This window comes from Grampus griseus (assembly GCF_964374135.1).
Source record: "Grampus griseus genome assembly, chromosome: 11".
In the NCBI taxonomy this organism is placed as follows: domain Eukaryota; kingdom Metazoa; phylum Chordata; class Mammalia; order Artiodactyla; family Delphinidae; genus Grampus; species Grampus griseus.
This window is the reverse complement of record NC_139005.1, coordinates 98,481,054-98,500,747: the sequence shown is the minus strand read 5'-3', so window position 1 is coordinate 98,500,747 and position 19,694 is coordinate 98,481,054. Positions and strand designations below refer to the sequence as shown.

The following is a 19,694-nucleotide window of genomic DNA, read 5'->3' as shown; positions in this document are numbered from 1 at the left end:
CATTTCTACCTATAGTAGTTTATGGTTATGTATTAAAAATCACTTCACTTTTGGAGATACATGTTAAAATATTTATAGATGAAATTATAAGATGTCTGAAATTTGCTTTAGATAATCCAGTGGTGGGAAGGAGTGATGAGTGGGATTATAGATAAAACAAGATTGACCATGAACTGATACTTATTAGAGTTGGGTGATAGCTATATGGGAATTCATTATAGTATTCCCTTTATGTTTGTATTTGTTTGAAATTTTCCATAATAAAAACTAAAAAAGAGTTTAAATAATTGAAGGACTCTGTTTACCACTTGTAATGCTTGACTTTATTATACTAGATTAGAATTTGAGAAACAAAATACTCGGCTTAATGTTCAACTTGAATATAGTCGCAATCAGCTGAAGAAAAAACTGAATAAGATTAACACATTAAAAGAAACTATCCAGAAAGGTAGAGAAGACATCGATAACCTAAAGAAGGTAATTAATGACGGGTGGCTGAAGTCATTGAAATGATCACTTTCTTCCATGATTAAACATTTGTTGAGTTCCTGAAAAATTCTAATAGTGATAGAAGGTGGGCGCAGGGTACACATTTGAGAAATACTTGAAGTACAGTCCACACAGCTTCATGAATTATTAGATATTGGGAGGGGTGTGACACGGTGAGTCCTGAATTCTAACTTGGTGGATAGGAGGAGAGATTAAGGAGAGAAAATTCTGGACCTGTGGAGCATGACTTCCCTGTGTGACATCTAAATAGCAATTTCCAGCCCGTAGTTAGAGAGGACGTAGATAACAGAAGTCTAGGCCGGTTTAGGGGAGTAAATTGAATCCGTGTGTGAGTGGGTGAGGCTCCAACCAGAGAGGAAGGCAGTGAAGAGCAGTGGGGCGAGGATGGAGTTCTGGAAGGAGAGGCCACATAGGTTATGAAGAGGCCAGAAGGGGTGGTGTTACAGAAGCCCCAGAGAGGGAGGGAGAAGGAAGTGAGGAAAGTTGTCGAAAAGGTAAAGTCTGGAAAATGGCAATTTCAAGAGGTCAGAATCTGGAAAATTGCCAATTAAGAGGTCATGGTAGCAAGGACATTTTCACTGACAGTGGAAACAGAAGTCAGACGGCAGCAAGCTGAGAAATGACTCCGAAGTGAAAGAGAAAGGTAGGTAGTGATTACCCGGAAGTGTAAACAAGGGTGGGTCACGTTCTGTGGTAGAGGTTCAGGCAGCCTACAGGATAGGGGTTTACCTTGGAATGGCTGGTTTTGTTGTATTAATAATAAAATGATCTATTGACCTTATTAATGTGGAAGATGGTAAATCTACAATGTAAATCATCTCCATTCAGGCTGAAGAAAATTGTCTGAAAATTGTGGATGAACTCATGGAGAAACGGCAGCAACTTAAGGACACAGTTGTCACTCAGATTACCAACACTGAGAAAGTCCAAGCTCAAATTGAAGAGGAACGGAAGAAGTTTTTGGCAGTTGATAGGTGACTAAGAAGTTTATCAGAGTTTAAAAGATGTTTACCATCAATTTGAATTTTATTATAGGAAGTCTTATTATTTGAATATACACCCTTTGTTGCTTTTGGTCCCACATCACACCTATCAAGCATTGCAGTTTGGGGAAAACCAAGAGAGGTGGTTAGTTGTTTAGAGTGAATAGTTCCTTTTGGTGGGTGAAAACATGGACCTATATAAAGAGTTCCTTTCCCTAAATCCCCTTGACACCAGTACCTTCCTGTTGGGGAGTCTCCTGCTAGTCTGTCTGTGTGACAAAGCATAGCAGGTGAGGCGCAGAATCTGGAACTACACTGCATGGTTCCATGCCCCAGTTTCGCCGCTTATTTACTGTGCCTTCGTTTTCTCATCGGTAAAATGGGGATAATAATAGTGCCTACCTCATAGAATAGTTGTAAGGATTAAATAAGTGAGTGTTCATATGGTACTTAGAACAGTACCTGTTACACAATAAGCAGGTATGTTTGCCATGATGATGACCAATAACACTTTGAGTCAGCTGGCTTGTTGCACCACAGTGACATCTGCTTTCCTGTGTGACTGACACAAACATAAGTGATCAGATGAAATGAGCTCTGTTTTTGCTCAGCCTCTTGGCATTTCACAATTTCCCACAATGTTCAAAGACCTTTAGTATTTCAAGATACAGCCAGAAAATTCTTTGTCTAAAATTTTTGAGCGGAAATAAGTTCATTTACTCTTGATTTTTTTTTAAAACTCGTATTTAGTTTAAACAGAACCACATCTCTGTCATCAGACTTTTAAAAACCATATAATTCTTAATTTATTTAATTTCATTTCTGGTCCTTCTTCTGGGTCCTCTTTAAAGTTCCACCTTGTTTCAACTGGTAAAACTCCCAAGCCCTCATTAAGATAGAAGGCATTACATTAGTGGTGGCAGTAAAAAAAGTTGAGACTGTCAGGTGCATAATGACTTAACTGGTAAGACATTTCTCTTGCTAAGAGACTCTTTCTCTTGGTTTGATGTTCTAAAATGTAGAACTTACACTGAAAGAGAAATGCAGCTTGAAAAATTGTACAGCTTTAAAAATAAGGTAAGTGGGGCTTCCCTGGTGGCGCAGTGGTTAAGAATCCGCCTGCCAATGCAGGGGACACGGGTTCTATTCCTGGTCTGGGAAGATCCCACATGCCGCGGAGCAGCTAAACCCGCGTGCCACAACTGCTGAGCCTGTGCTCTAGAGTCTGCGAGCCACAACTACTGAGCCCGCGTGCTGCAACTACTGGGCCTGTGCTCTAGAGCCCGCGAGCCACAACTACTGAGCCCACGTGCCTAGAGCCTGTGCTCCACAACAAGAGAAGCCACCGCAGTGAGAAGCCTGCGCACTGCCACAAAGAGTAGCCCCTGCTTGCCGCAACTAGAGAAAGCCCGCGTGCAGCGACAAAGACCCAACCCAGCCAAAAATAAAATAATTAATTAATTAAAACAAAAATAAGGTAACTAGGAAAGCACTGTATTGGTGCTAGCCTGATTAAAGTAATAATGTTTATTATTGAAAATCCTCCCTTGGATTAAATAATTATATTCATGGCCTTTATCAGGAGTGTTGAAGTTTAAATTACAAGCATCCATGGGCTAACTCTGCAACTTAACAGCACTCATAAGAAAAAATCTTTTTTTTTTTCATGTACATTTATAACATGTTTTTCTTCCTTGGTGCAACTTTACATAATTAGTAAAATATAATCACTTTTTCATATCTGTGTATTTACAGGGAAGTGGGAAAATGGCAAAAAAAAGTTGTAATCCTTCAAACTTCTCTGGAACAGAAGCGGTTAGAGAAACATAACATGTTGCTTGATTGCAAAGTCCAAGACATTGAAATAATTCTTTTGTTGGGGTCACTGGATGACATCATTGAAGTGGAGGTATTCTAGCAAATGATTTTAAAATATGTGCAGTTGTGTGGAACTTAATGTAAGGCCTTTGGCTGCTTAGTGAAGTTGCATCTATGCAGATTCTTTCTCTTGTTCTGAAGCTCCTTTAGGGGCAGAAAAAACGTCTCTAGGAGGGAAAAAGGGCAGGATGGTCCTCATGCCACAGGGCTGGGCATTTTGTGCAGTTCTATTTCTCTTGCTAATCCATGTCCTTTGAGCCCCACAGGATGGACCAGAGTCTCTTACCTGTGCACAGATGCCCAAGAGGGGTCAGAGACTTGAACCTGTTGGAGTTAGGGGTGCTGGGGAGGCGGTGTGAGCCACAGGCCAGGTGCCAGTGGCCTGCTGGCGTGAGCACTTCTCTGTACTCTGGTAACGTTGTCCGCGGTGTGTGGAGGGGTCTTGCTCTGCACCTTCACTGACAACCTGAGGTGGTTCTCTCTCAGCAGAAACGTGCCTCACTGAGTCTGTCCAGGTGGTGAGAGTGTGGGGGAGGGGAGGCAACAGCAGGCCCCACGGAGCCAGAGGGCGAGACCAGCGTCGGCCAGCGGTGGACGTTTCTCTGTTTGCCTCTTTCCTTTCTTCCTCGTCACATTTGTATCGCACAGTACTCTTTAGGCTGGCTGGAAGTTTATACACCCTTAGTTCTGTCACTCATGTTAAGAAAGATATGCCTATACAGTTCAGGAAGAATATCTTACTGTTAGCCAATCCAGAGGATGGTGAAAATAGTTATTTCTTTTACCTCTCAGATTATCTCTGAGTTCTTTAGTGAATCTCTGTGGTCTCCCTTCCACATCCCTCCTCCCCTTTCTGCTCTGCCCGCAGTCAGAAATCGATGCATTTCCATCCAATTTCTACTCCAGAAGAGGCCTTCAGTCCTTTGAGTTCTTCAATTTGAAGTAACTATAAAACAGTTTTTCTCCTGCTAATATTGACCACTTCTCATAGCATAATTCTGGTGTGATATACTCAGACATCCTTTTTCTTGGGAATTCCCTGGCGGTCCAATGGTTAGGACTCGGTGCTCTCACTGCTGGGCCCCCAGGGTTCGATCCCTGGATGGAGAACTAAGATCCCGCAAGCTGCACAGCTCGGCCAAAAGTCTTTTTTCTCTATTTTAGCAGAGATCACATCCCAGATAGAAGGTAAGGAAAGGATAAGGAAAGGAGAAGACCCTTTGCTGGCCACAAGTGTCCTGAACCCCACTCAGATGGCTTTAAAGGGGGAAAAGGCAGGTAAAGGGCTAGGGCTGGAATGGAGGCAGTCTCATACGTGACTCGGTCCAGGAATTTGAACACTGTCAAGAACTCTTTCTGGCTCAGTATGTTTTTTTTTTTTTTTTATGTATTGGCTTTATTTTTTCAGATCAGCTTTCCTCGTGGGGCTGCAGCTGTAGCCACCAGCTTTGACCAGAGGGGAAAGACACCTCTCCCCTGCCCCCTCTCAGTTAGAAGAATCCTGGGGAAGAACTCTGGCTCATTCAGGGCCACGTGTCTGCTCTTAAGGGTGCAGAGAGAGGGAAGGGAGGCATCTGTAACAGCAGAAGTGGATGGGAGCAGAAAAACAGTACTCACAATAATATAGAGAGAAATGGAAAGTCTGTTTAAAAGGCAGTGTAATTTTAGAAGAGGTTCGTCATAGAATAGTGCAGAGGAAGAAGCAGTTGTAATGACTGACATCTAGGTAAATGCTGTTGGTTAAGTACTCCTGCTGCTGCTTTGGTCCTATGCTTTCAGTTAGTGTGAACTTTCAGAAGTATTCTCCAACATGCCCATCATGAGTGTGAAATTATTTGTTTATTAGCGTGAACGACTTTCATATTCATAGTGGGCTCTTTCAAAGCAGGTATTAATACCTTAAGCTGGATTAATAGTGAATCATTATCTAAAAAGAAAAAGTGATAGTTCTGCTCCACTTTGTGCTGATCAAGCCACACTGGGACACTGCATTCGCATGCTAAGCATGGTGCTCTTTGAGAGTAAAGTGTCCACGATAGTGAAAAGGCCCCAACCGTGTCGTGCTGGGAAGAGAGGTCTTGGAGAATATGGTTATCCCTCGAAGAGAAGAAGGTCTGTCATAGAGGACGGCCCCTACTTGTTCTTTTTGGTCCTAAGGGGGATACTAGGGCTGGGGGATTTAGGACAGAGTCAGATTTCTTCTACTAGGGAACACTTCCTACTAGAAAGAGGGAGGGCCTCTAGTGGGGAGTTCCCTGATTAAAATTTTACAAGACATCTAGTAGCAGCCATGTGATAGGGGTGCTATACAAGGTAGTGTATAAAGCCCAAAACAGAAAAGGCATTAGGTATAAATTGTGACTCTCCAGAGGGCTGGACAAGGATCGCCGAATAGAATTAATTGTCTTACAACAGTTGTAAGGAATCATTGTCTTACAACCATTGTAAGGTAGAACCTGAGATTTCCCTTCCATTGGAGGTGTGCAGACAGAGGGTAAGTTACCTACATCTGCGAGGATTCTCATAGAAGATTCTTCTATTGTGGGAAAGACTATACCAGATCACTGGTTCCCAAACCATACTGTGCACATGAAGCATCTGGGGATCTTGTTTCCTAAGAGATTGAATTTCTAATGGCTCCCAGGCGAGGCCCGCTCTTGCTGGCCCACTGACCACACTTTGAATAGCAAGGCATCAGATGACTCATATAGAAGCTTAATAAAAAACACGATGTTGAATCACATCAACAGGAACCATGAGATTCAGGGATTCAGCATTACATGTTGTATTCAAGTTCCACTTCCTTGTGAACCATTTTAACATAAATATATTACATAAAATATAGACTTAATTCCAAAAGTAGTTTTATTGGGTTTGTTTCAGCTGAGAACGTCTAGAAAAGAGTGAGTGACAAAGGGGTTTTTTTCTCTTAATTTGTAAGTCTTTGTTTTTGGTATCAGCATTACACCAAAGACCAGCCTACAGCTGAGTAAGTGCTCATGTATTTGTCCCTTCTTTCCTACTCCTCTCTCCATTCAGAGTGATATATATTGAAATTGAAATATATTGCTATGTTGTCAGCATTGCATTAGGCACTGAGACCACAGCAGTGAGTATAACTGCCAAAAATCCCTTCCTTCACGTTCTACTAGGGGAGAGAGAGATAGGCACAGAAACAAAATGGTAAACAGATAAAATATTTATGTATTTGGTGATGCTGTAGGCTAAAGAAAATATAAAGCAGGGAAGGGCATAGAGAGTATTGGTGGAGGAGAGTTTGCAATGTTAGATGCAGAGGCCATGGATGTCCTGAGAGAAGGCAGCTGGTTAGCAGACAACGTAGAAGATGAAGAGATGCAGACATCTAGGGGAAGGGTGTCCAGGCAGAGGGCAGTGTGCCGGCCCTAAGGTGGACGTGTGCCTGGTCTGTTCAAGGAGGCCAGTGTAGTGGGAGCAAAGCGAGTACCAGGAAGACTGGCGCAAAGTAAAGTTAAAGGGGAAGCAGAGGCCAGACCATCATGGCCTTGCAGGCCAACATAAGGGTTTTAACTTTCAATCTGCATGAGGTGGCAATCAACTGGAGGCCTTGGGACAGACAGATGAGTAGAGATCACCATTTCAGATAACAAGGGAAGGGCTTCATGTTTTTCAGTTGGGACCTGAAGCAGAAAGTACCCAGGCAACAATGGATATATATGAAAAAGAAGCCGCCATTGAGATAGACTACAGCTCTCTAAGAGAGGATTTGAAGGTAATTGAAAGATTTCTGTTGTTCATGACTAACTCATGGTAATAGTGAATATTTAAATACTGCAGAATAATTTTAGATAATAGAGCATAAATTTAGGGGAGAAAGTAGATTTCCTAATGGTTTTTTAAGAAATAGTCTAAATAGGTTACACATAAAATGTTTAAAACATTTAAAGTTTTTATATCACCGTTTCTTACTGTGTGTTCTGTAGAACACCAATACCATGCAATGTCTTGCCGAAGAAGAAAAGTTTCTGTCAGTGTTTTGAAAGTCTATTCCCTTCTTGGAGATTCAGAATGAATAATAAAGTCTTTGAGAAGTCCTGAAATAGACAAAAGTAGCCAACATACTCCAGCATCCTGAATTGCCCTGTCTGTGTCCCAGTGCAGTACCCTCAGTAGGCGACAAATACTTCACAGCTACAGAGCACAAACCTGGAATCCAGTTTCATGGTCTCTTTAATTTAGCAGCTCTCACTCTTTCTCTTAACCCTATAGCCATATTTTGCTTTGTGTTTTGACTTCGTCCTGAAGCTGCTTCTCTCATGAGGGCAAAATGACTGTAGCCTTTCTTGGCCTTCCAGCCACCCAACCACAACCCTCAGAGAAGAGAGAGACTGCCTTTTGTAGTGGTGCTGTTCCAAAGATTGAAGAAAGGCTTTTCCACAAAGCTCTACCAATTGTCCTCTCATCACAGTGGCCTAAATTGGGTCACATGTTCATTCCTGACCAATCACTGTTGGGGGTGGGATGGACTTAGCTTTAGACCAAGCAGGGTTCCTGGGACGTATGAGGGAGATGGTCAAACATGGGCTCTGTTAGAAAGGAAGAAATGGAGAATGGACACCAAGTAGCAGTAGCTACCACATCTTTTAATTTCAGATGTTTCTAATACATTTTGTTGCATTTGTTGGGCTCTTTTCATTGTACTTGTGGTACTTTTGGCAATCAGAATAAAGTTCTGATCTATTTTATAGTCTATTCAGTGCTTTCGTATTTAGAAAGTCCTTCCCCACGACATTACTGACTAAATATTTATAAATATTTTCTTCCTGTTAGTGATTTTTTTGTTTTCACTCACCTATTTAATTAATCTGAAATTTATCTTTATATATGGTATGAGGTAAGAATCTGTTTTTTAAAAGGTACGTAAGTTAACCAGTTTACTCAACATCTTCTAAATAATTCTTTTCCCAATGAATTAAAATGTCACCTTTATCAGATATTAATTAACCCCTCTGGGAGGGGGTCAAGAAAATTTTCCTGGAAGGTGATGCCTACATCACTTTTTCCCTTCTCGCTTCACTCAAGTTAGTTCTGCTCATTGTTTAGGTTTCAGCTTAAGTGTTACCCATCCAGATGGGTTGGATCCCTTCTGCCTGCCCCATAATACCTGTGCTTGCCTGGTAGAGGGTTTCGCGCTGTTGCAGACGCCAGTTTGCATGTCTGACTTCCCTGTGAGCTCTTTAAGGGCAGGGACAGAATAGTTTTCATCACTGAATCCTCAGTGTCTAATACATAGTAGATGATCAATATTTTTTAATGAACGAGTAAATGAAGTGATACGTGAATTGTTACTTTTTTAGCCAGATTAAGAAAGATGAAGGTGCAGCGCGTTCCAAGAGAGCAGCATCTATGACTCTAGAGCTATGAAAGAGCACAGCCAACTTCAGGAAGCTACAGCAGTGTGACCTGACCGCACTGCAGACTCAGAGAGGGCCGCAAAGGAGGGCAGGAGTGGATGCGGAGGGAGACGGGCCAGACCCCGAAGGGCCCTGTGCCTAATTATTGTACCTTAGCAGTTTGGATCTAAACGGCATGCTAACCATTGCTGTTCTTTGCCAATAATAGGCTCTACAATCTGATAAAGAAATTGAGGCCCACCTTAGACTCCTACGGCAACAAGTAGCATCCCAGGAAGATGTCCTGCTGAGGACAGCGGCCCCAAACCTCAGAGCCCCGGAGAACCTAAAGACTGTCAGAGACAAGTTTCAGGAGTACACAGACGGTGAAATTAAGCTTTAGTTGTTAGCAATATCATATTCATGGGTGTTAGGAGCTTTGATTTCTATAACATTTACTAATAATCCCCCCTGAATTGTACCTTTGTTTTTATTATATATTTTTTTTCCTCTGTTATCTTATAGTAATGTACTTTTAATACTGAATCACTAATTCCTTCCTTTTGAAAAGCGTTCTGCTTTCATTTAAAGACAGGTGTATTGATTATTTTAGAATAGTGTCTTATTTCATACCAGCGTAAGAGGCATATTAGATACTCTGTTGGAGTTTGTTATTATTATTTAAAAATCAGCCCTACCAGAAAAAGGGCTCATCAGTTTTAAGTCATTTTCTTGGAATTAATAATAGTTGAGGTGTTTTGAAGGTAGATTTTACTCAAGACAACCAAACTCAAAATCTAGTTTAAAAAATATTTTATGCTTTAAAGGTGAAATAAGAGAAGCCCTTGGTGGTCTCCAAAATAAAGAACATTGATTCTCTCTTAGCTTTTGAGGCCAGCAGAAAGGAAGCCAGAATACGTAGGCAAGAGTTTGAACAGGTGAAAAAAAGGAGATACAATCTTTTCAGCCAATGTTTTGAGCACGTCTCAGTCGCAATTGATCAGATCTACAAGAAGCTCTGCAGAAACAACAGTGCCCAAGTACGTATTTTTCACCTCCAATATGAGTGGGAACTTCGTGTTATTGGTGGTGTGGTTTTTTTCTGGTGGGAAATCGCCACCACACTATCTGAATGACCCACTTACCGGGCAAAGTCAGCTCATGGAAATTGGTCATTGCAGTGACCTGTGTTCTAGGTCCTACTCATTCCACCACTAACCAGCCTGGACAAGTCAGAATCTCTCTGGTCCTGCTTCTTCATCTGCAAGATGAGTGGGTTAGAGCATTTGGTTTCCAGGTTCTCTTTCAGTTCTGGAATTCTGTCACCTGTACTAATTTGATTTTATAGAGCCATCTCTGTAGTAAAGTTAGGGTGATGTAGATGATCTGGGGAAAATGGTTGATCTGGGGTCTGTGGAGTTGCCCAGAGTAACAAAGGAGAGGGAAAGAACTAAAGGCAGCGTTCAGATCTAGATGTGCCCCTTGTAATCTCTCCATTCCGTGATCAGCAGCCACAGCAAATACTGTGCACTTGAATGTGGACTAAAGATGTAGATCTGATCTGATCTATCTGCTTTTCCCTCTTTCTCATGGGATTCTTTTATGACTGAGGTAATCCTGAATCCTATATTTAGAATTTTCACCAAAAATAACTTATTTTCAGTAAAGTAAGACCAAAGGACAGGATTCATCAATAAAGATTTGATGAAAGGACCAATGAAAGAACTGAATGAAGATTGTTTTAGTAAGACTGCAGCGTATGCTTCTGAGCTTTGAATGGCAGCCTGATGGGAAGGCCTTATCCTTTACGTTAGAATGCTTTCCCTCTACTCCCCGCCCCAGACACCCTTGCTGTCTGTGATTACATATAGATAGAGCTAAATACATTATTTACAGGCATTGATATTTTTCCATCAAAATGGAGGAAAATCTAACCAAGAGTATTTTGTAGTTAAACTCTGTTGCAATTCCATGTTGAAATTTACTAATAGCTTTTCTGATGCTGCTAAATAAATAACATGTGTTTCAGGCATTTCTTAGCCCAGAAAACCCAGAAGAGCCTTACTTGGAGGGAATTAGCTATAACTGTGTGGCCCCAGGCAAACGGTTCATGCCAATGGATAATTTGTCGGGGGGAGAAAAGTGTGTGGCAGCTTTGGCTCTCCTGTTTGCTGTGCACAGGTAAGGTCACAGTGAGCTATATGATTTTGCATCAGGGCAGAAACCAAATAGACCTTCCTACAGAAGATCTGTTAATTACTTTTCTTTAGTCATATTTAGCGTACGTGATACAAAACTTTTTTCAGCCAGACAAGTCAGGTTATGCTGTAGGCCTGTAACAATTCAGGCAGCAAATCTAAGAGAGAATTCAGTCTTCGACAGATTTTTATTCAATTTGTTATTATCAGTAGCTACTAATATTCCAGCTTCATAGAAAATAAAGGAGAAAAAGGAGTATCAAATGGCCAGATGTGAAATCAGGATTGCCAAAAAACAGTACCAACAACAAAGCCAAACAAAATAAAAACACCTAACTTGTATATTATTTTCCTTGTCCCTATTCAGAGATCTGCTATTTAGTAAGGAATGTTAAAGTATTTCTTCTGAAAAAAATGTTTAACCTCCTCATTTCCACTGATGATGGTGACACTTAACGTTTGTAAAATAAAGCAAGGGGAAAAATGTTAGCTAAAATTAAGGCAATTAACTTTTGACATTCAAAGCATTAGATGAAGAACTAAGGTATAGATGATGCTGCCTCTCTATTATCATGATCAGAAAGATCAACATAAAAGTTTTACAGCTGTTTTCTACTGGTCTCAAGAAGGAAAAGGAATTGGCAATTACAGGAAAGGAAAAGAAAATGCCATTAATGCAGGAGGACTTTGGGAAAAACAGGAGGCAGGAACTTAAACAAGAGCCTGTGTGAAGTAAATCTTAGCAGAATAAGACTAATACTAGGTGTCACCCCCATCCCATTTATTCAACAGATATTTATTAAATATTTACTGTGTGTCGAGTGGTGTTAACAGACGTTAGAGGGACTTCCTTGGTGGTCCAATGGCTAAGATTCCATGCTTCCAATGCAGGGGGCCTGGGTTCGATCCCTGGTCAGGGAACTAGATCCCACATGCCGCAACTAAAGATCCCGTGTGCCGCAACCAAATAAATATTTTTTCAAAAATAGACATTAGAGACAGCAGTGAAGAAAACAAATTCCCTGTCTCAAAGATGCTTCATTTTAGTTGAGGAAGACAGATGATAAATAAGGTGTATTAGTAAAGTAATTCTCTAATATAGAGACTATTAGAAAATGACAGATGCTATAGAGAAAATTAAAGAAGGGAATGGTGATAGTAACAGGGAAGGGTTTGCAATATTTAAAAGTCTTCTGGGAAGGCCTATTTGAAAAGGTAGTATCTGAGCAAAGATTTGAAGAAAATAAGGGAGCAAGTCACGTGGATGGATGTTCTAGGGGAGAATTCTAAGGGAAGAATGTTCTAGACATGAGGAACAAGTGCAAAGGCCCTGAGGCCAGAGGGAGCCTGGCGCCTGTAGAGAATAGACTGTGTGCAGCAGTGGCAGGCACAGGATTAGGAAACTCGTGTAGCAGTCAGACTGGAGGATCGTGGCGGGTTGGACCAGTGTGGGAGCAGACAGGGCGTGGGGTAGGAGGGACCCTAATCAACGGGAGTGATAAGAGCTGCCATTCACTAAGCTGGAGAGGACCACAGGAGGGATGGGTTTGAGGGGTAGGTGAGGAGTTTGATTTTGCACGAGTTCACGCTAGACACCCACATGGAGTTGAGGAAGCTGTTGGACCCGTGAGGCCAGGGTTAAAGAGAGAGGTCAGAACTATCAATAGAAGATACTTAAAACCTCCAGAGCAGATGAAATCACCAAGGGAGCTAATCAGATGGAGGAGTGCTCTAAGCGCTGAGCCCCGAAGGCACTGCAGTGTCAAGAAGTTAGAGAGATGAGGAGCTGCTAGGAGACTGGGGCCTGGAGCAATGGGTGAGGCACCGGGCGGAGGCCATGTCCTTGTCCTTGACGTCAGAGGAACGGGGAGGACCGCCCCGCCCCGCCCCCCCACCCCCCCCACCCCCGTACCATCTGCAAAGGTCACCTGGGATGTGAACTGAGAATTGAGCGTTGCATTTACCGACATAGAGGTCATTGGTGACCTAGACAAAAGCATCCAAAAGGATGTGTTTTATTTATTTATCCTGAATACTCTTAGTCCTCTCCTCCAAGTCTTGTAAAACAAAGTTGTAACTTAAGCGATTATAATTTTTTTCTAGTTTTCGGCCTGCTCCATTCTTTGTTTTAGATGAAGTAGATGCAGCCCTGGACAATACTAACATTGGCAAAGTAAGTTCCTTTCTGCTTTTAATTTCCAGTACAGTGTCTATAATTCAAGGATCATGATGCAGCAGTCAGAAGGCAATTTACCCTGAACATGTTTATTTGATAATTGCTGGTTAAAAATAGATTTTTCTAAGTTAAAAATCTAAAAACAAGATGATTCAGGGTAGTAGCTTTCATTCAAGGTTTAGGGGACCCTCAATGAGTTCCTGGGGAGTCAAGTGAGAATCACTATACTGGATCCACAACATTGCTACTGGGTGACTTGCTTTCCCCTAAATCTAGGTTTTTGGGACCTAGTAGTAGACCTTAGTAGTAGTAGTAGCAGCAGACCTTAATAGTAGGCCACATGGCAAACAGGACCAAATTAGTGTTTAATAAAGTCCAAAAATAACATATCTAAATAAAATTCCAAAGGAATTAAAGTTCAAAATTCTGCTCCCCTTCGTTTATTAAAATTTATAGTCATTTACTACACTTGCACTGTTTTCAGTATTTGAGACCATGGGGGAACTAAGGACACAACTGAAAGTCAGCCTTAAAGATCAGTGCATAGATACACAAAGCCACCTGAGAGACAGGCTCTCAGACCACACATCCTGACTGTAAATTTTTGACCTGAGAATGGGGTTGACCATGGACACGTGACCAAAGGATAGCGGCAAACACTGGCAGTGCCTGTCACTGCCCAGGGCTGGGACAGCTCCATCCTGCAGAGTCCCTGTGTTGTGGTCCTACTTCCAGAGCCATCCATTTCCAGAAATGGATGGATGAAATGACTGGGCTTTGCATTTACAGCTGCTTACAAGGAGGCTGCTCTGGTCATGCTGACAGATATATCTCTGTTAATTTGTATACTGGCATTCTGGTTTATACCTTAGTCTTATGAGCTCGGTTAATGAGTCCAGCCCCGAGAGATGTAGTCAGTCTTGGGGTGCCACCCTGACAGGTTGAGTCTCTGAAACTGACCTCCCTGATTTGTTACTCTGTTGAACCTCATGTGTAATGCCTGGGAGAGTCAGGGGATTTTTCAGGAGCTGCAGCCTGTGGTAACTTCTAATTTTAGGCAACAATGTCATCTTTCAGATTTCCCAGGCTGTATTCATCTAACCCAAACCTCTCTAGGACCTTATCTATTTTTTTATACTTTTTTTAAAATTTTATTTATTTATTTATTTTTGGCTGCGTTGGGTCTTTGTTGCTGCGCTCAGGCTTTCTCTAGTTTCGGCGAGTGGGGGCTACTCTTCATTGCGGTGCGCGGGCTTCTCATTGCAGTGGCTTCTCTTGTTGTGGAGCACGGGTTCTAGGTGTGCGGGCTTCAGTAGTTGTGGCTTGCGGGCTCCAGAGCGCAGGCTCAGTACCTGTGGTGCACGGGCTTAGTTGCTCCGCGGCATGTGGGATCTTCCCAGACCAGGGCTCGAACCCGTGTTCCCTGCACTGGCAGGCGGACTCTTAACCACTGCGCCACCAGCCAAGTCCCGGACCTTGCTTTTTAAACATGTCATAGCGTACATAAGAATAGCACATCAACACCACCCCCACAGAAGTTAGAAAACAAATCCAAAGTCCCCCGAACGTTGTAGAGAACAGGCAAGAGCCACATTCTGTGACCTACCAGAGACTTCAGGATTACTGGGGGAAGAAAACGGGAAGAAAAGAAAATCTTGATTTGTCTCTCTTGAATGCCAGCCAGTCTGCATCAGCTAACTGGACTCCATAGCCTCACTCATTTGGGAGAAATTTCCCCTCAGAAGGTTAATTTTAGTACTTTGTATCCCATACCCTTTGTGTGTGGTCTGGGGGGTGGGTGGGATCCATCACTGTGGACTGCCCCTTCTCTCTGTAGCATTTAAGGGATCCATATCTTCTAGCAAAATTTAGATGTTCGTATTAGTGGCATCTTCACATACTAGGTCTTTCTTAAGACTTTTCTATTTGCACCTATCCTATGTATCAAAAACCTCTTAATTTCCAGTTTCCCTTTGAGATTTACGTTCCTGGCACCCCGCTGCTGAACTGAGTATGAGCAGTGATGTAATATGAGCAGCTTGGAAGGCGCTTCCAGTCCCTCTTGTGATCAGGGTGCCCAGCATTGATCACAGGCAACTCTCCTAGCAAAATGCATGCCTTACGTATTTGCATCCCATCTCCTCTTCCATTCTATCAATATCCCAAGACTTTTTAAAGACCTGTATCATAGTGGCTGCCATTGCCTCTAATGCGGCAGTTCCTTCTATGAATTCAGCCTCTTAGCCCAAAGCCGTTTCCCTCCTCTCTCATCATTCACCTCAACTAGTGACTCATTCCTCAACCAGAGCTGCCATTCCTGCTTCCAGAACTTGTGCCCTTAGTATCTTGCGTGCAGTCAGGACCAATACACATGGAGAAGACACCCTCTGGAATTGCAGAGAGATCCAGGGAGTTGGCAAGTATCTTGTTAAACTGTGGTTTGAGTCTAAGTTCTTTATCATTCTCCAAATTCTGAGTAGTTTGTTCACCAAGACCCATTTCTATCCAGTCTATCTGTTCTTATTCTCATTCCTTGGAATTAAGCCTCCTGAAGGAGCTGTTGAGCTCCCCTCTAACCAAATGAGTTGATTATGGATTATGAATACATATATAATCGCCATATTTTTCCCACCCTGAGGCTTTGTTGGCAATATAGGAAGTTGGAAGTTTAAATACCAGCCCTTCTTCACCCTCATAAAATATCTGAGTGGTGGTTTTATCTTGTTGTAAAGGTTGATTTCGTATTCACATGATAGTATCTTAAGTTAGAGCTTTATTCTTAAAAAAATATTCTTCCAAGTTTTCAGGTATAGAATTAATGAGGTTTATATATTTTTTACTAACCTCTTATTTTACAATCTGAGCTATTTCCATTTCTGCAGTTTTAGTGGATTTACTGAATTAACAGAAAGGGAAGTAAGCGCCTTGTCACCTAAAATGGGCAGATTCAGAGACATGCAGAATCACTGTCCTCCAGACCCCGAGAGACGAGACCTTTCTTTACTGATGAAATGTGTGCTTTCTCCTCCCTCCCAGGTATCGAGTTATATCAAAGAGCAGACTCAGGACCAGTTTCAGATGATAATCATTTCCCTAAAAGAGGAGTTATATTGCAAAGCTGATGCACTGATAGGCATCTATCCAGAGGTAAAGATAAGTAAATGGGGGAGAGGAATAAAAATCACCTTAGAGTGTCCTGACAGCACAATTATAAGTTCCTAGTGAAGTCTATAGATACTGTTTGATTTCTGCAGTTTATAAATATAGGCTTAAATGATTTTTTAATCAAATAAGACTTAACAGTAACTACTCAGATATTTTTCCATGGCAGTACACAGAAATTTAAGATATATTTTAAGTGAAAAAGAAAATCGAAAATTGCAGAACAGTATGATAATTGTTTATAAAATAATAGTACATATTAACTTAGAATAAATTGTCAATATTGTTTCATATTTCTGTAATGTTTGAATGTTGTAGGCAAAAACAAATGCATTGTGGTAGAACAAGGAACTATTTATCTTCCAAAACTAACCAAGGAAAAAAAAAACCAAAGAAATTGGCAAGTTCCAAGTTGTATAGTAACTTCTAGAATTCAAACACACCTTTCTTGAGCCACCGAAAATACTTACCTGAGCTAATGGAGCAGGGCAACTCATTCAAATCATTCAATTCTTGGACAATTAGGTTTTGCTTCCTGTGTTTTCCTTTAAGCTAAGATAAAAATTAACTTCCCTTCCTGTGCCTAATTAATGTTAGGGGATCACTGGAAATATGCTGCCAGAGAGAAATGGAAGTTCTCATTACCAGTGTAGGAGAGGGATAAAACCTTTTCCTACCCAACTCAGGTTCTCTGGCTGGGGCCCTGTAAATTAGACCAGCAATAGATAGATTAACAAGAGAAAAACAGGTTATTAATATGTGCATCATGTGTGCACACATGGGTACAGCCAGCAATGAGTAACTCAAAGGGCTGGCTAGAACTTGGACTTAATACCATCCTAGGCTAAAATAAGGAAGAGTCTTGGGGCTTCTGGGCAGGGGAGGCAAGTGATGGGAAGGTGACCAGGAGAAGTACAGTAAACAAGGGCTGTTCAGTCAGATTTGCTCTGCAGATTGAGGTGCCTTCTCCACTGATAAAGAGTTAAGAGTGGAAAGGGTGTCATCTTTTACATAAATGTAAACTTCCTTTACAAAAGGAAAACCTGTGCCTGGTTTTTGGAGCTTTTCCTACATCTGCTGGTTTTCAGTAGCCTCTGGCTCAGAACAATCCATATGCAAAAGAGGCCTGTTTCCGGGTGGCATATTCTGGTACCCTTTACCAGATCAATAGAAGACATAAATAAAGCTGATGTAATGCAGAGTAATACCTTTTGAGGTGGCTCTAAGGAGGTTCCTTTTCAAATGCAAATCTAGACTCACTAACGGCTCTTATTTTACATTTAATAGCACTTATTCCCTAAGTAAAGGAACTGACTTTTAACTGTCTTCTCTCCCTTTCAGCATGATGACTGCATGTTCAGCCGAGTTTTGACCCTAGATCTGTCTCAGTATCCAGATACTGAAGACAAGAGAAAGCAGCAGGAGGCCCGTTAGGACGCAGAATGCCCCTGTGCTGTAAGAGCAGAGTCACGCAGCGCCCAGGCTAGTCACTGTTCTCACTCTGCCGTTCAACCCCACAGCACTCTTGAGTGACAGACTTCTGGAGCAAAAGCTAGACAGCCTGTGTGTCACTTATGAAAAAGCTTAATTGCTACCAGGCAAAGATGCTGTAGCTCACTTCCATTAAGGAGTGCCCAGGCCCCATTCCAGCAGGTAGTATTTTTTTGTGAGTTAGCTCTGAAAGTTTAAAAAAGAAACCACCATAGTTTTAACTTCCATTTTTGAAAGCCAGTCAGGAAGTTTTCAAATCCTGCATCATCTTTACTCTGATCTCGCCTTGTATGTTTAAGTAATCTTTAAGGGAAACTCTTAGTTTCTAAGGTGTTAAACCTGTGTTTTATGGAAAATTATTTCAGAGGAACTGAAGTCAGTATTGAAAATGCCAATAAAAAAGTCTAATTTCAAATGTCTACCATCTACAGTTTTAGAAACAAAACTTTAAGGTGAAATTAAATTATGTCTCCTTCAATGCAATTTAAATTTTTCTGAATATAATTTGTTAAGGAAACACTGAAGAACACAGGTTTTCCCAAGTAACAACTGACTTCTCCACGTAAACAGTCATCCTTATTATCTGTGGGCATCACGCATGCCAAAATCCAACACGCTCAAGCCCCTTATTTAAATTGGTATAATATTTGCATATAACCTGTGCACATTCTGTCATATACTTTCAATCATCTCTACATGACTTATAATGCCTAATACGATGTAAATGCTATGTAAATAGTTGCCTGTATGCGGCAAATCCAAGTATTGATTTTTGGCATCTTTTTTCCCCCGACTATTTTTTTTTTTTTGGCTGCACCACACGGCTTGCAGGATCTTATTCCCCCAACCAGGGATCGAACCCGTGACCCCTGCAGTGGAAGCACGGAGTCCTAACCAACCACTGGACCACCAGGGAATTCCCTTTCCTATTTTCTTTTTGTTTTTTTTTTTTGTTTTGCGGTATGCGGGCCTCTCCCTCTGCGGAGCACAGGCTCCGGACGCGCAGGCCCAGCGGCCATGGCTCACGGGCCCAGCCGCTCCGCGGCATGTGGGATCCTCCCGGACCAGGGCACAAACCCGTGTCCCCTGCATCGGCAGGTGGACTCTCAACCACTGCGCCACCAGGGAAGCCCCCCTTTCCTATTTTCAATCCAAGGTTGGTTGAATCCACAGATGTAGAACCCATGGAAACGGAAGGCCCACTGTACATTATTAGGGGTAGGAAAGAAAGTTGCAGAGTTTTCAATAGTACTTCATTTCCATTTAAAAATGGAATTAAAAAATTCTAAGGTGCTGGTGGTCTTGTATTTAAGGCTGCTTTGGGCCCAAGTGCTAATTAATTAATCAAGGAGTGGCCTCCTGAAGTAATGGAATCGCTTTTGAACAACATTCATTATTTCAGGTAAAACTTGCTTTCCTGTGCTCCATCAGCTAGTCTCTAAGAACTTGAGACAGCAGAAGCCACTAGTCCTTTGTTCCTTTTTTCAGTGCTGGTAATACCATCTAAATCACCGCCGCCTCCTGCCTTGAAAGGCGTCAACTTTACATTGAAATGTCCCTTCGGTGACACGGAGCTCGGTGTAGACCCTTTTCTCTGCCTGGCCTGTTCTCTCTGTCTCGTAACTTGCTTGGACTCGTGGATCGCCGGTGATCCTTGAGTAGGACCACGGTTTTGTTCTAACGCAGTACACCCACATTCCTGAAAACCCCGGCGCCATGCAAAAGTGCACAATGAAAACCACCGGCTGATGGGACACATGGGGTCCAAAAAAAAAAGACAGGAACTTAATAAATAGCTGGTTTTATACACACTAAGTAGTTAAGCAATTCCCAAATACTAGAGCATATATGGCACTTCATCTCAAAACACGCAGACGTTGGCTTGTGAAATGGGCAACCCATCGGGTGAAGCTTGCTGCTGAGG

General features: G+C 41.9%; 1 protein-coding gene across 1 annotated transcript in view; it reads left to right on the top strand.

Annotated features, from left to right (window-relative positions):
* SMC1B (structural maintenance of chromosomes 1B) overlaps positions 1-17,713 on the top strand; it is a gene marked incomplete at both ends in the record, with an annotated part of 85,634 nt that extends 67,921 nt beyond the window's left edge. Inside the window, 10 exons of the mRNA XM_082666202.1 lie at positions 336-477; positions 1,339-1,484; positions 3,249-3,402; positions 7,024-7,122; positions 8,973-9,129; positions 9,629-9,783; positions 10,773-10,924; positions 13,045-13,114; positions 16,154-16,264; positions 17,621-17,713. Coding sequence (XP_082522328.1) covers positions 336-477; positions 1,339-1,484; positions 3,249-3,402; positions 7,024-7,122; positions 8,973-9,129; positions 9,629-9,783; positions 10,773-10,924; positions 13,045-13,114; positions 16,154-16,264; positions 17,621-17,713 — 1,279 coding nt within the window. The remainder of the gene's footprint in view (positions 1-335; positions 478-1,338; positions 1,485-3,248; positions 3,403-7,023; positions 7,123-8,972; positions 9,130-9,628; positions 9,784-10,772; positions 10,925-13,044; positions 13,115-16,153; positions 16,265-17,620) is intronic.
* Positions 17,714-19,694: the final 1,981 nt, after the last annotated feature.